We start from the raw sequence: 13,199 nt of genomic DNA, 5'->3' as shown, positions 1-13,199 counted from the left end.
GTATCTGATAGTATCTGATTGTTGTATTAATTTGCATATTCCTAATGACTAATGATGTTGAGTATCTTTTCATTGGGCTTATTTGCCACCTGTATATCTTTGATGAAGTGTCTATTTGTATCTTTTGTCCACTTTTTTACTGGTTTGTCTTACGAAGTTATAAGAGTTCTTTATACATTCTGGATACAAATCTTTAGATATATGTTTTGAAAATATTTTCTCCCAGGATATGGCTTGCCTTTTGATTTTCTTAACAGTATCTTTCAAAGAATAAAAGTTTCCATTTTTGATGAAGTCCAGTTTATCCAATTTTTTCTTCTTTGGGTCATGTTTTTGGTGTTATGTCAAGTTTTTTTTGCCTAATCCAAGATCACAAAGATCTTCTGTGTTTTTTTCTAGACATTTCATAGTTTTAGCTCTTATATTAGGTCTCCTTTGAGTTAATTTTTATATGTGGTGTGAGGTAAGAATTGAAGGGTTTTTTTTGTTCTCATTTTGTTTTGTTTTTGCACATATGTATGTTCAGTTGTTCTAACACTGTTTGTTGAAAGTACTCTCCTTCCTCCATTAAGATGAGTTGGTGCCTTTGTTGAAAATCAGTTTACTGCCTATGTGAAGTCTCTATCGTCTTCTATTGATGCATATGTTTGTTCATGCCACATATACTGTCTTGATTACTGTAGCTTCATAAAAGTCTTCAAATCAGGTAGTATGAGTCCTCCAACTTTGTTCTTCTTTTTCAAAATTGTGTATTCCAGGTCCTTTGCATTTCCACGTACATTTTAGAATCAGCTTGTGAGTTTCTACAAAAAAAAGCCTGCTGGGATTTTGATTGGGATTGTGTGGAATCTGTAGGTCAGTTTGGGGGAGAGCTGACATCTTAATATTTAGTCTTCTGTTATATGAACGCGGTGTCTCTCTCTTCTTTAAGGTCTTTACTTTCAACCTTTTTTAAAAAAAAGTTTTCAGAATACAACTCTTGCACTTATTTTGTTAAGGTGAAAGCTTAGATTAATAGAGGTATCTTAGTGTTAGAATTTTCCTCCTCAGTAGTGCATCCCACAAAATTCCAGTGTTCTATTTTTATTTCATTCAGTTCAGTACACTTTCTAGTTTCTCTTAAAATTAGATCCATGGATTATTTAGAAAGGTGACTTTGGGTGAGTTATTGGGGATTTCCTAAGAATTTTTCTGTTAACTGATTCCTAGTTTTAATTCCATTGTGGTAAGGGAACATATTTTGCATGACTTGAATCCTTTTGAATTTATTGAGATTTGTTTTATGGCTCAGGATACGGTCTGTCTTTATAAACGTTCCATGTACATTTGGGAAGAATGGAGTGCTCTAGTGCTGTAGGTCAAGTTGGTTGATACGATTGTTCAAGTCTACTTTATCTTTGCTGATTTTCTGTCAACATTGAAAAAAAAAAGAATATTGAGAGAGGAATATTGAATTCTCCAAATATAATTGGTATTTATCTATTTTTCCTTTAAGTTTTAAAATTTAATTTAATTAATTTATTTTTTATACAGCAGGTTCTTATTAGTCATCAGTTTTATACACATCAGTATATACATGTCAATCCCAATCGCCCAATTCATCACACCATCATCCCCCACCACCACTTTCCCCCCTTGGTGTCCATACGTTTGTTCTCTACATCTGTGTCTCTATTTCTGCCCTGCAAACCGGTTCATCTGTACCATTTTTCTACATTCCACATATATGCGTTAATATATGATATTTGTTTTTCTCTTTCTGACTTATTTCACTCTTTATGACAGTCTCTAGATCCATCCACGTCTCTATCAATGACCCAATTTCATTCCTTTTTATGGCTGAGTAATATTCCATTGCATACATGTACTACATCTTCTTCATCCATTCGTCTGTCAGTGGGCATTTAGGTTGCTTCCATGACCTGGCTATTGTTAATAGTGCTGCAGTGAACATTGGGGTGCATGTGTCTTTTTGAATTATGGTTTTCTCTGGGTATATGCTCAATAGTGGGATTGCTGGGTCATATGGTAATTCTATTTTTAGTTTTTTAAGGAACCTCCATACTGTTCTCCATAGTGGCTGTATCAGTTTGTATTCCCACCAACAGTGCAAGAGGGTTCCCTTTTCTCCACACCCTCTCCAGCATTTGTGGTTTGTAGATTTTCTGATGAGGCCCATTCTAACTGGTGTGAGGTGATACCTCATTGTAGTTTTGATTTGCATTTCTCTAATAATTAGTGATGTTGAGCAGCTTTTCATGTGCTTCTTGGCCATCTGTGTGTCTTCTTTGGAGAAATGTCTATTTAGGTCTTCTGCCCGTTTCTTGATTGGGTTGTTTGTTTTTTTAATATTGAGCTGCATGAGCTGTTTATATATTTTGGAGATTAATCCTTTGTCTGTTGATTCGTTTGCAAGTATTTTCTCCCATTCTGAGGGTTGTCTTTTCATCTTGTTTGTAGTTTCCTTTGCTGTTCAAAAGCTTTTAAGTTTCATTAGATCCCATTTTTTAATTTTTGTTTTTATTTCCATTACTTTAGGAGGTAGATCAAAAAAGATCTTGCTGTGATTTATGTCAAAGAGTGTTCTGCCTATGTTTTCCTCTATGAGTTTTATAGTGTCTGGTCTTACATTTAGGTCTCTAATCCATTTTGAGTTAATTTTTGTGTATGGTGTCAGGGAGTGTTCTAATTTCATTCTTTTACATGTAGCTCTCCAGTTTTCCCAGCACCACTTATTGAAGAGACTGTCTTTTCTCCATTGTATATCCTTGCCTCCTTTGTCATAGATTAGTTGACCATAAGTGTGTGGGTTTATCTCTGGGCTTTCTATCCTGTTCCATTGATATGTATTTCTGGTTTTGTGCCAGTACCATACTGTCTTGATTACTGTAGCTTTGTAGTATAGTCCGAAGTCAGGGAGTCTGATTCCTCCAGCTCTGTTTTTTTACCTCAAGACGGCTTTGGCTATTCAGGGTCTTTTGTGTCTCCCTACAAATCTTAAGACTTTTTGTTCTAGTTCTGTAAAAAATGCCACTGGTAATTTGATAGGGATTGCATTGAATCTGTAGATTGCTTTGGGTAGTATAGTCATTTTTACAATATCGATTCTTCCAACCCAAGAACATGGTATATCTCTCCATCTGTTTGTGTCATCTTTGATTTCTTTCATCAGTGTCTTACAGTTTTCTGAGTACAGGTCTTTTACCTCCTTAGGTAGGTTTATTCCTAGGTATTTTGTTCTTTTTGTTGCAGTGGTGAATGGGATTGTTCCCTTAATTTCTCCTTCTCATCTTTTGTTGTTAGTGTATAGGAATGCAAGAGATTTCTGTGCATTAATTTTGTATCCTGCAACTTTACCAAATTCATTGATTAGCTCTAGTAGTTTTCTGGTGGCATCTTTAGGATTCTCTATGTATAGTATCATGTCATCTACAAACAGTGACAGTTTTACTTCTTCTTTTGCAATTTGTATTCCTTTTATTTCTTTTTCTTCTCTGATTGCCGTGGCTAGCACTTCCAAAACGATGTTGAATAATAGTGGCGAGGGTGGACATCCTTGTCGTGTCCATGATCTTAGAGGAAATGCTTTCAGTTTTTCACCATTGAGAATGATGTTTGCTGTGGGTTTGTCATATATGGCCTTTATTATGTTGAGGTAGGTTCCCTCTATGCCCACTTTCTGGAGAGTTTTTATCATAAGTATGTGTTGAATTTTGTCGAAAGCTTTTTCTGCATCTATTGAGATGATCATATGGTTTTTATTCTTCAGTTTGTTAATATGGTGTATCACATTGGTTGATTTGTGTATACTGAAGAATCCTTGCATCCCTGGGATAAATCCCACTTGATCATGGTGTATGATCCTTTTAATGTGTTGTTGGATTCTGTTTGCTAGTATTTTGTTGAGGATTTTTGCATCTATATTCATCAGTGATATTGGTCTGTAATTTTCTTCTCTTGTAGTATCTCTGTCTGGTTTTGGTATCAGGATGATGGTGGCCTCGTAGAATGAGTTTGGGAGTGTTCCTTCCTCTGCAGTTTTTTGGAAGAGTTTGAGAAGGATGGGTGTTAGCTCTTCTCTAAATGTTTGATAGAATTCACCTGTGAAGCCATCTGGTCCTGCACTTTTGTTTGTTGGAAGATTTTTAATCACAGTTTCCATTTCATTACTTGCTTGTGATTGGTCTGTTCATATTTTCCATTTCTTCCTGATTCAGTCTTGGAAGGTTATACCTTGCTAAGAATTTGTCCATTTCTTCTGGCATAGAGTTGCTTGTAGTAGTCTCTTATGATGCTTTATATTTCTCCGGTGTCCGTTGTAACTTCTCCTTTTTCATTTCTAATTTCACTGATTTGTGTCCTCTCCCTCGTTTTCTTATTGAGTCTGGCTAAAGGTTTATCAGTTTTGTTTATCTTCTCAGAGAACCGCTTTTTAGTTTTATTGATCTGTGCTATAGTTTTCTTTGTTTCTATTTCACTTATTTCTGCTCTGATCTTTATGATTTCTTTCCTTCTACTAACTTTGGGTTTTGTTTGTTCTTCTTTTTCTAGTTCCTTTAGGTGTAAGGTTAGATTGTTTATTTGAGATTTTTCTTGTTTCTTGAGGTAGGCTTGTATTGCTATAAACTTCCCTCTTAGAACTGCTTTTGCTGCATCCCATAGGTTTTGGATCGTTGTGTTTTCATTGTCATTTGTCTTTAGGTATTTTTTTGATTTCCTCTTTGATTTCTTCAGTGATCTCTTGGTTATTTAGTAATGTATTGTTTAGCCTCCATGTGTTTGTGTTTTTTACATTTTTTTTCCCTGTAATTGATTTCTAATCTCATGGCGTTGTGGTCGGAAAAGATGCTTGATATGATTTCAATTTTCTTAAATTTACTGAGGCTTGATTTGCGACCCAAGATGTGATCTATCCTGGAGAATGTTCCGTGTGCACGTGAGAAGAAAGTGTAATCTGCTGTTTTTGGATGGAATGTCCTATAAGTATCAATTAAATCTGTCTGGTCTATTGTGTCATTTAAAGCTTGTGCTTCCTTATTAATTTTCTGTCTGGATGATCTGTCCATTGGTGTAAGTGAAGTGTTAACGTCCCTCACTATTACTGTTTTACTGTTGATTTCCTCTTTTATACCTGTTAGCAGTTGCCTTATGTATTGAGGTGCTCCCATGTTGGGTGCATATATATTTATAATTGTTATATCTTCTTCTTGGATTGATCCCTTGATCATTATGTAGTGTCCTTCCTTGTCTCTTGTAACATTCTTTATTTAGAGTCTATTTTATCTGGTATGAATATTGCTACTCCAGCTTTCTTTTGATTTCCATTTGCATGGAATATCCTTTTCCATCCCCTCCCTTTCAGTCTGTATGTGTCCCTAGGTCTGAAGTGAGTCTCTTGTAGACAGCATATATATGGGTCTTGTTCCCGTATCTATTCAGCGAGCCTGTATCTTTTGGTTGGAGCATTTAATCCATTCACGTTTAAGGTAATTATCAATATATATGTTCCTATTACCATTTTCTTAATTGTTATGGGTTTGTTTTTGTAGGTCCTTTTCTTCTCTTGTGTTTCCCACTTAGAGAAGTTCCTTTAGCATTTGTTGTAGAGCTGGTTTGGTGGTGCTGATTCCTCTTAGCTTTTGCTTGTCTATAAAGCTTTGGATTTCTCCATCAAATCTGAATGAGATCCTTGCCGGGTAGAGTAATCTTGGTTGTAGGTTCTTCCCTTCCATCACTTTAAATATATTGTGCCACTCCCTTCTGGCTTGTAGAATTTCTGCTGAGAAATCAGCTGTTAACCTTATGGAAGTTCTCTTGTATGTTATTTGTCGTTTTTCCCTTGTTGCTTTCAATAATTTTTCTTTGTCTTTAATTTTTGTCAATTTGATTACTATGTATCTCGTTGTGTTTCTCCTTGGGTTTCTCCTGCCTGGGACTCCTTGCGCTTCCTGGACTTGGGTGGCTATTTCCTTTACCATGTTAGGGAAGTTTTCGACTATAATCTCTTCAGATATTTTTTCGGGTCCTTTCTCGCTCTCTTCTCCTCCTGGGACCCCTATAATGCGAATGTTGTTGCATTTAATGTTGTCCCAGAGGTCTCTGGCTGTCTTCATTTCTTTTCATTCTTTTTTTCTTTATTCTCTTGCATGGCAGTGAATTCCACCATTCTGTCTTCCAGGTCACTTATCCGTTCTTCTGCCTCAGTTATTCTGCTATTGATTCCTTCTAGTGTATTTTTCCTATCAGTTATTGTATTGTTCATCTCTGCTTCTTTGTTCTTTAATTCTTCTAGGTGTTCTTTAATTCTTCTAGGTCTTTGTTAAGCATTTCTTGCATCTTCTTGATCTTTGCCTCCATTCTTTTTCCGAGGTCCTGGATCATCTTCACTATCATTATTCTGAATTCTTTTTCTGGAAGGTTGCCTATCTCCACTTCATTTAGTTGTTGTTTTGGGGGTTTATCTTGTTCCTTCATCTGGTACATAGTCCTCTGCCTTTTCATTTTGTCTGTCTTTCTGTGAATGTGGTTTTCGTTCCACATCCTGCAGGATTGGAGTTCTTCTTGCTTCTGCTGTCTGCCCTCTGGTGGATGAGGCTATCTAAGAGGCTTGTGCAAGCTTCCTGATGGGAGGGACTGGTGGTGGGTAGAGCTGGGTGTTGCTCTGGTGGGCAGAGCTCAGTAAAACCTTAATCCACTTGTCTGCTGATGGGTGGGGTTGGATTCCCTCCCTGTTGGTTGTTTAGCCTGAGGCGACCCAACACTGGAGCCTACCCCGCTCTTTGGTGGGGCTAATGGCGGACTCTGGGAGGGCTCATGCCAAAGAGTACTTCCCAGAACTTCTGCTGCCAGTGTCCTTGTCCCCACGGTGAGCCACAGCCAACCCCCGCCTCTACAGGAGACCCTCCAACACTAGCAGGTAGGTCTGGTTCAGTCTCCTGTGGGGTCACTGCTCCTTCCCCTGGGTCCCGATGCACACACAGCTTTGTGTGTGCTCTCCAAGAGTGGAGTCTGTGTTTCCCCTAGTCCTGTCGAAGTCCTGCAATCAAATCCCGCTAGCCTTCAAAGTCTGATTCTCTAGGAATTCCTCCTCCCGTTGCCGGACCCCCAGGTTGGGAAGCCTGACGTGGGGCTCAGAACCTTCACTCCAGTGGGTGGACTTCTGTGGTATAAGTGTTCTCCAGTTTGTGAGTCACCCACCCACCAGTTATGGGATTTGATTTTATTGTGATTGCACCTCTCCTACCGTCTCATTGCGGCTTCTCCTTTGTTTTTGGATGTGGGGTATCTTATTTTTTTTTAAACATCTTTATTGGAGTATAATTGCTTTACAATGGTGTGTTAGTTTCTGCTGTATGACAAAGTGAATCAGCTATACATGTACATATATCCCTGTATCCCCTCCCTCTTGCATCTCCCTCCCACCCTCCCTATCCCACCCCTCTAGGTGGTCACAAAGCACCAAGCTGATCTCCCTGTGCTATGCGGCTGCTTCCCAGTAGCTATCTATTTTACATTTGGTAGTGTATATATGTCCATGCCACTCTCTCACTTTGTCCCAGCTTACCCTTCCCCCTCCCCGTGTCCTCAAGTCCATTCTCTATGCCTGCGTCTTTATTACTGTCCTGCCCCTAGGTTCATCAGAACCTTTTTTCTTTCTTTCTTTCTTTTTTAGATTCCATATATATGTGTTAGCATACGGTATTTGTTTTTCTCTTTCTGACTTACTTCACTCTGTATGACAGACTCTAACTCCATCCACCTCATTACAAATACCTCCATTTCGTTTCTTTTTATGGCTGAGTAATATTCCATTGTATATATGTGCCACATCTTCTTTATCCATTCATCTGTCGATGGACACTTAGGTTGCTTCCATGTCCTGGCTATTGTAATTAGTGCTGCAATGAACATTGTGGTACATGACTCTTTTTGAATTACGGTTTTCTCAGGGTACATGCCCAGTAGTGGGATTGCTGGGTCGTATGGTAGTTCTATTTTTAATTTTGTAAGGAACCTCCATACTGTTCTTCCTAGTGGCTGTATCAATTTACATTCCCACCAACAGTGTATGAGGGTTCCCGTTTCTCCACACCCTCTCCAGCATTTATTGTTTGTAGATTTTTTGTTGATGGCCATTCTGACCAGTGTGAGGTGATATCTCATTGTAGTTTTGATTTGCATTTCTGTAATGATTAGTGATGTTGAGCATCCTTTCATGTGTTTGTTAGCAATCTGTATATCTTTTTTGGAGAAATGTCTATTTAGGGCTTCTGCCCATTTTTGGATTGGGTTGTCTGTTTTTTTGATATTGAGCTGCATGAGCTGCTTGTATATTTTGGAGATTAATCCTTTGTCGGTTGCTTCCTTTGCAAATATTTTCTCCCATTCTGAGAGTTCTTTAACTTAACACAGTTTACTTTCTATGTTTTACCACTCAGATACAGAAAAGGAACCTCACAGTATTTCAGGTTTTCCTCTTCTGGTCTTTTATCTGTTGTTATCATGCATTTATTTTACTTTTACCTATGTTATAAGCCTCAAACATTGTTATTATTTTCATTTAAAGAGCCAAGTATCTTTTTAAAGAGTTTTAAATAATAAGAAAAATAATCTTTTATATCTATCCATGTAGTTAGTACTTCTGGTAATCTTGATTTCTTTCTGTATATTCATGTTTCTATTTCAGTAATTTTTCTTCTGCCTGAAGGACTTCTTTTAACATTCCTTGTAGTTCAGGTCTGCTGGCGATGAATTCTTTCAGCATTTGTATGTCTGAAAATGTTTCTATTTACAGGGCATAGAGTCTTGGTTGATAGTTTTTATGTTTCAGTATTTTAATGATGTTACTCTACTGTTTTCTTGCTTACATTATTTTTAGTGAGAAATCTGATGTCATCCTTATCTTTGCTTTTCTGCATATAAGATGTCTTTTTTTTTCTCTGACTGCTTTTAAGAACTTATTTTTAGACTGGTTTTAGTAATTTGTTTATGATAAAATGATATTCCTTGGTGTCGTTTTCTTCATGCTGCTTGTGTTTGTGGTTTGTTGAGCTTGTATCTGTGGGTTTACAGTTTTCATCAATTTGGTAATTTTTGACCTTTATTCAGAAATTGTTTCTGTCTCACCTCTTTTTCTCTTCAGGAATTCCAACTACCCATTTATTATGCTTCTTAAAGTTACCCCACAGTTCACAGATGCTCTTTTCATCTTTTAAAAAATTCTTTTTTCTTTTTGTGTTTCACCTTGCATTGTTTCTATTGCTATGCCTTCAAGTTCACTAAGTTTTTCTTCTGCAGTGTCTGAACATCTGCTAATTCCATCCAGTGTATTTTTCATCTCAGACATTGTAGTTTTCATTTCTTAAAGTTTAGTAGTAAGGCTATTCTGGCACAAAGTTCCAGTGGCATTCTTAAAAGAATGTTTTCAAGGAAGAACCCAAATTAAGGATTGTTTCAAGGGATTTAAAATATCCAGTAGTTAGTTCTTATAGATTAAAAGCCTTTCACGTGCGTGAACTAGCATTATTTGTCTATTATAATTGTGATTTTTTTTTAACCTTAATATTGCTTCCTTTAATGTTTGTCATCCACTTATATTTAGTTTGATATGTATTACTTTTAAAAGTATAACTGCATTCTTTTCAGAATATCTTTATTTAGTTTAGATTCCTTTACTAAATTACATTGACGCATTATTTGGATTTTTGCTTAATTGCATTCGTAAATGGTCAAAGTAGTAGCCTTTATAAATAGGCCTTTTCTATGTCTAGTTTAAGAAAATGAGGCTGTAAATTCCTGGAGAATGGGCAGTTATCTTCGGAGTTATTTGATATTTTAAGGTTATTCCCTTGTTAAGTTTTTGCCTTGTCAGAGAGATTTGCTTCATTTATAAATTTTCTTTCTTGCAGAGAAATTGCAACTCTGAAAATTTAAGAACAAAACCCAAGCAGTAATAATCAATTAATAATTGTTGAAAATGTTTAAAATATTCTACTTCTTTGTCTAATATTGGATAGTCATTGGCATTTTGTAACATCTACTGGAGACAATTTATAAGAATTTTGAAATATTTTCTTAGGTAAAAGTGATACAAATAATCCTGGACCTGAAATTAATAAGATTCGGACACCAGAGAAAAAGCCTACAGAATCAAAACAGGTATGTGGTTTACCTTTAGTGAATGCATTGTTCTAATGGAGTTAGTTTGATTGATCGTCTTGGAATCCTGGTGTTTTAAAGAAAATTATCTACCTTTTTATGTATATCTTTTACGTTTGTTGTTTCATGAGGATCTGGTGGGTCATGTTGCACTCTCTCCCTCTACCTTTTCTTTGGCTACACTATTTTATTTATCAGAATACTTCTCTCAAATTGTGTTATTTAGCAATAGACTTGAATTCAGAGACTTCCAATGGTAAAGTAATAAATGAAGACACTGCTATAGATGTGTTATTAGAAATTATCTCAGATGGGGAAGAGCTGTTGTGGTGCGGAAGGGAGACGTAACTTCCTCAATCCCTCACCTTGTTCTCTTATCACACCTGCTGTGTGCTGCATCCTTAGCTCTTAACCTGTTTGTTCATCTGCTTTTTCTGCTTCTGGGCTCGTGAACCAGCTAGGGAAAATCAAATCATTGGTTTAATTAGTGCCACTGGAAATGCATGCTTTCTAATCTCAGGGAACCCGTGGGGTGCCTCCCCATTTCTTTTGTAGGTGGCTGGCTCCCTTTGCCCAGTTTTCTCAGCAGCTCTTCTGATGCCTGCTTATTACCTTCTACCTGTTATGCTTACGATCAGGAGATGACGTTGCCTTAGAGTGAAATTCATCAGGATTTCACGCTGTTAACTCAGAACTTTAGTCCTCACACTTTTCCTGGGTCCTTGAACATCCTTCTATATCACCGATCTCAGAGGAGGAGTTTCCATTAAGACTTATCTCTCCTCTTCTGGTCACCTCACAGACCTTGTCCCTTCTCTTCATTTATCTTCAGATTCTTTCCAGCTACTGGTTCTTCCTCCTCAGCCTGTAAGTAAATTGATTGATAGACTGTTTGTTTAAAAGACACTTTATTTGGCCTTTATTTCCTTTATATAGCTACTGCCTAATTTCTCCTTTTTCCCCTCATCTCTTATTTGTCCCTTAACTAGTATTAGGCCTTAACATTTCACTAAAATTGTTGAGCTCAAAGTGACCAGGGACTTCCCCGGCTGTCCAGTGGTTAGGACTCCGTACTTTCCCTGCCGTGGGCCCGAGTTCAATCCCTGGTTAGGGAACTAAGATCCTGCAAGTGGTGCAGCCAAAAACAACAAAAAACAAAAAACTCAAAGTGACCAAATCTTATGAACATGCTTCAGTTGTAGCCTTACTTGACTTTTCTTTGGTATTTGGCACTATTTTCTACCTCTTTCTTCTTGACCATCTTGTTTCTTTTGGTTTCTTTGACACACATTTCTACTTATCACAACTCTTTCCAACATGACCTTCTGTCTCTTTTATAAGGTCCTGCCTACCCCTTCCCATCTGTCCCTAGTCCTAGTCCTTAAGTTGGGGTTTCCCAGGCTTCTCTCATGGTCCCATACCTCTCTTTGCATTCTGTGCTTTCTTACCATAAACTAGTCCAATTCCACAATTTCCATTACTTGCTCCCTGATAGTGACTTCCAAATCTGTATCTGCAACCTCAGGCTGGCTTTAAGCAACTGTTCTCTGTATTCAGTTACTTATGCCTCATAAGCAGCTCTGACTCACAGTTTATACAACTGGAAGGGCTCAGTACCCACTGGAGGAGCTGCAGTGCCAATTAGGCGGCCAGGGGAGCTTGCTGATAGAGTAAGAGGGAAGCAGCAGTGAAAGTAGGCGTCCTGTGTGTTTGGGGAAGGGTGCAGAGAGAAAGCAGATGGCGTGCGGGGCAGTACAGCAGCAGCACCTGTAGTCAGAGGGCCAGGGTCAGGGTTAGGACAGACCCAACCAGGAGAGTCGGCGGTGCTGTCAGAGCAGCTGAAGCCAAGATGGCCAAACGTCTCTCACGTCCTTTTTTAAAATTTTCTGTTGTGGTCTTTCCCTGTTAGGGGACTAGGCAACCTGATAGACGTGTTTCATTTTCTTTTCCACCCTGATGCTTCGTCCTGGGGCCTAGGGGGAAAATGTCCTAGCTCTCCTTGACTCAGGATTAAGAGGAAGGCAATAGAGGAGAATCTGATTCTGATAATATTAGAGTCAGACTCCTTCAGACTGTACAGTCGTCTCCCCTGCTCAGCCCCTTGTAGGATCACAGAGGAGCACAGTCTTGATCTAAACCTCTACGACACTGGCCCAGCGTCTTGTCCATGTCAAAGTCAGAAGTGAAGAAGGCAATTGAAACATCAGCTTATCCACAGACAACCTTGACATCTAATCATGGTCTCCCTCATGCGGTCAGAGTATGCCTATCAACAGTATCTGTTGGAGAAAGGTGTATCTCAGCTGAAATGTCGCTTCAGTCATTAAAAAGATGAAGATTTATAGGGGAAAATGTTTGTTTATAAAGAGCCTTAATCAGGTTCTGAGACAGTTGAAGAGCAGGCATGGCAGCTGCTTGGGAAGACTGGGACAGAGCTACCATCCTCCTCCTTTCATTTTCTAGATAATTTACATATACCCAGTAGTCTTCAGGATCTTATTGGCCAAATTTAACATTGGTCCATTTGAGCTCGACATGAGAATGCTCTTGGGGCATGATTGGCACATTGCAGCCATTTGTGGCAATAGCTTGCTTGCCAGGTTACCCCAGCTTCAATTCAGGAACAAACTGCTTGTTGTGTCTTCTTGAGAGTGGTCAGTTTCATGTCTCTTAAGATCAGACTTGTGTTTCAGAAGGATGACAGCACTCCCTAGCTTAAAAACCTTTGGTAGCTTGCCACAGTTTACAGGATTAAAAAAATGTTTATTCTCAGTATTGACTCATTCAGGGTCTTGTGTAATTGGGCTTCTGCAGTTTCATCTGATTTCAGGGGGAAGATTAGCACGTAAGTCCAGTTGTAGCTCTGTGTGCACGGAACTTCTCGTCTCAAATCTGCTTCAGTGTATAAGCTGTTACCTTTATCTAGTATGTACTTCCCTCATATGAGATAAAAAACTCCAGCTTTTTATGCAAGATTATCATTATCTCTGTGAAGTCACCTTTAATTTTCTCAGGCTCCAGGATGTCACCTCACGTCCTCT

At 38.2% G+C, this 13,199-nt stretch overlaps 1 protein-coding gene across 7 annotated transcripts in view; it reads left to right on the top strand.

The window, feature by feature from the left end:
* Nucleotides 1-13,199, top strand: part of HELZ (helicase with zinc finger) — a 163,608-nt gene that overhangs the window by 110,458 nt on the left and 39,951 nt on the right. For all 7 annotated transcript variants that reach the window (XM_028167337.2, XM_007185541.2, XM_057535773.1 and 4 more), the window contains one exon: nt 10,079-10,158. In XM_028167337.2, coding sequence (XP_028023138.2) covers nt 10,079-10,158 — 80 coding nt within the window. The remainder of the gene's footprint in view (nt 1-10,078; nt 10,159-13,199) is intronic.

This window comes from Balaenoptera acutorostrata, chromosome 20 (genome assembly GCF_949987535.1).
Source record: "Balaenoptera acutorostrata chromosome 20, mBalAcu1.1, whole genome shotgun sequence".
Taxonomy (NCBI): Eukaryota; Metazoa; Chordata; class Mammalia; order Artiodactyla; family Balaenopteridae; genus Balaenoptera; species Balaenoptera acutorostrata.
The sequence above is the reverse complement of the archived record's forward strand: the minus strand, read 5'-3'. Positions and strand labels throughout refer to the sequence as shown.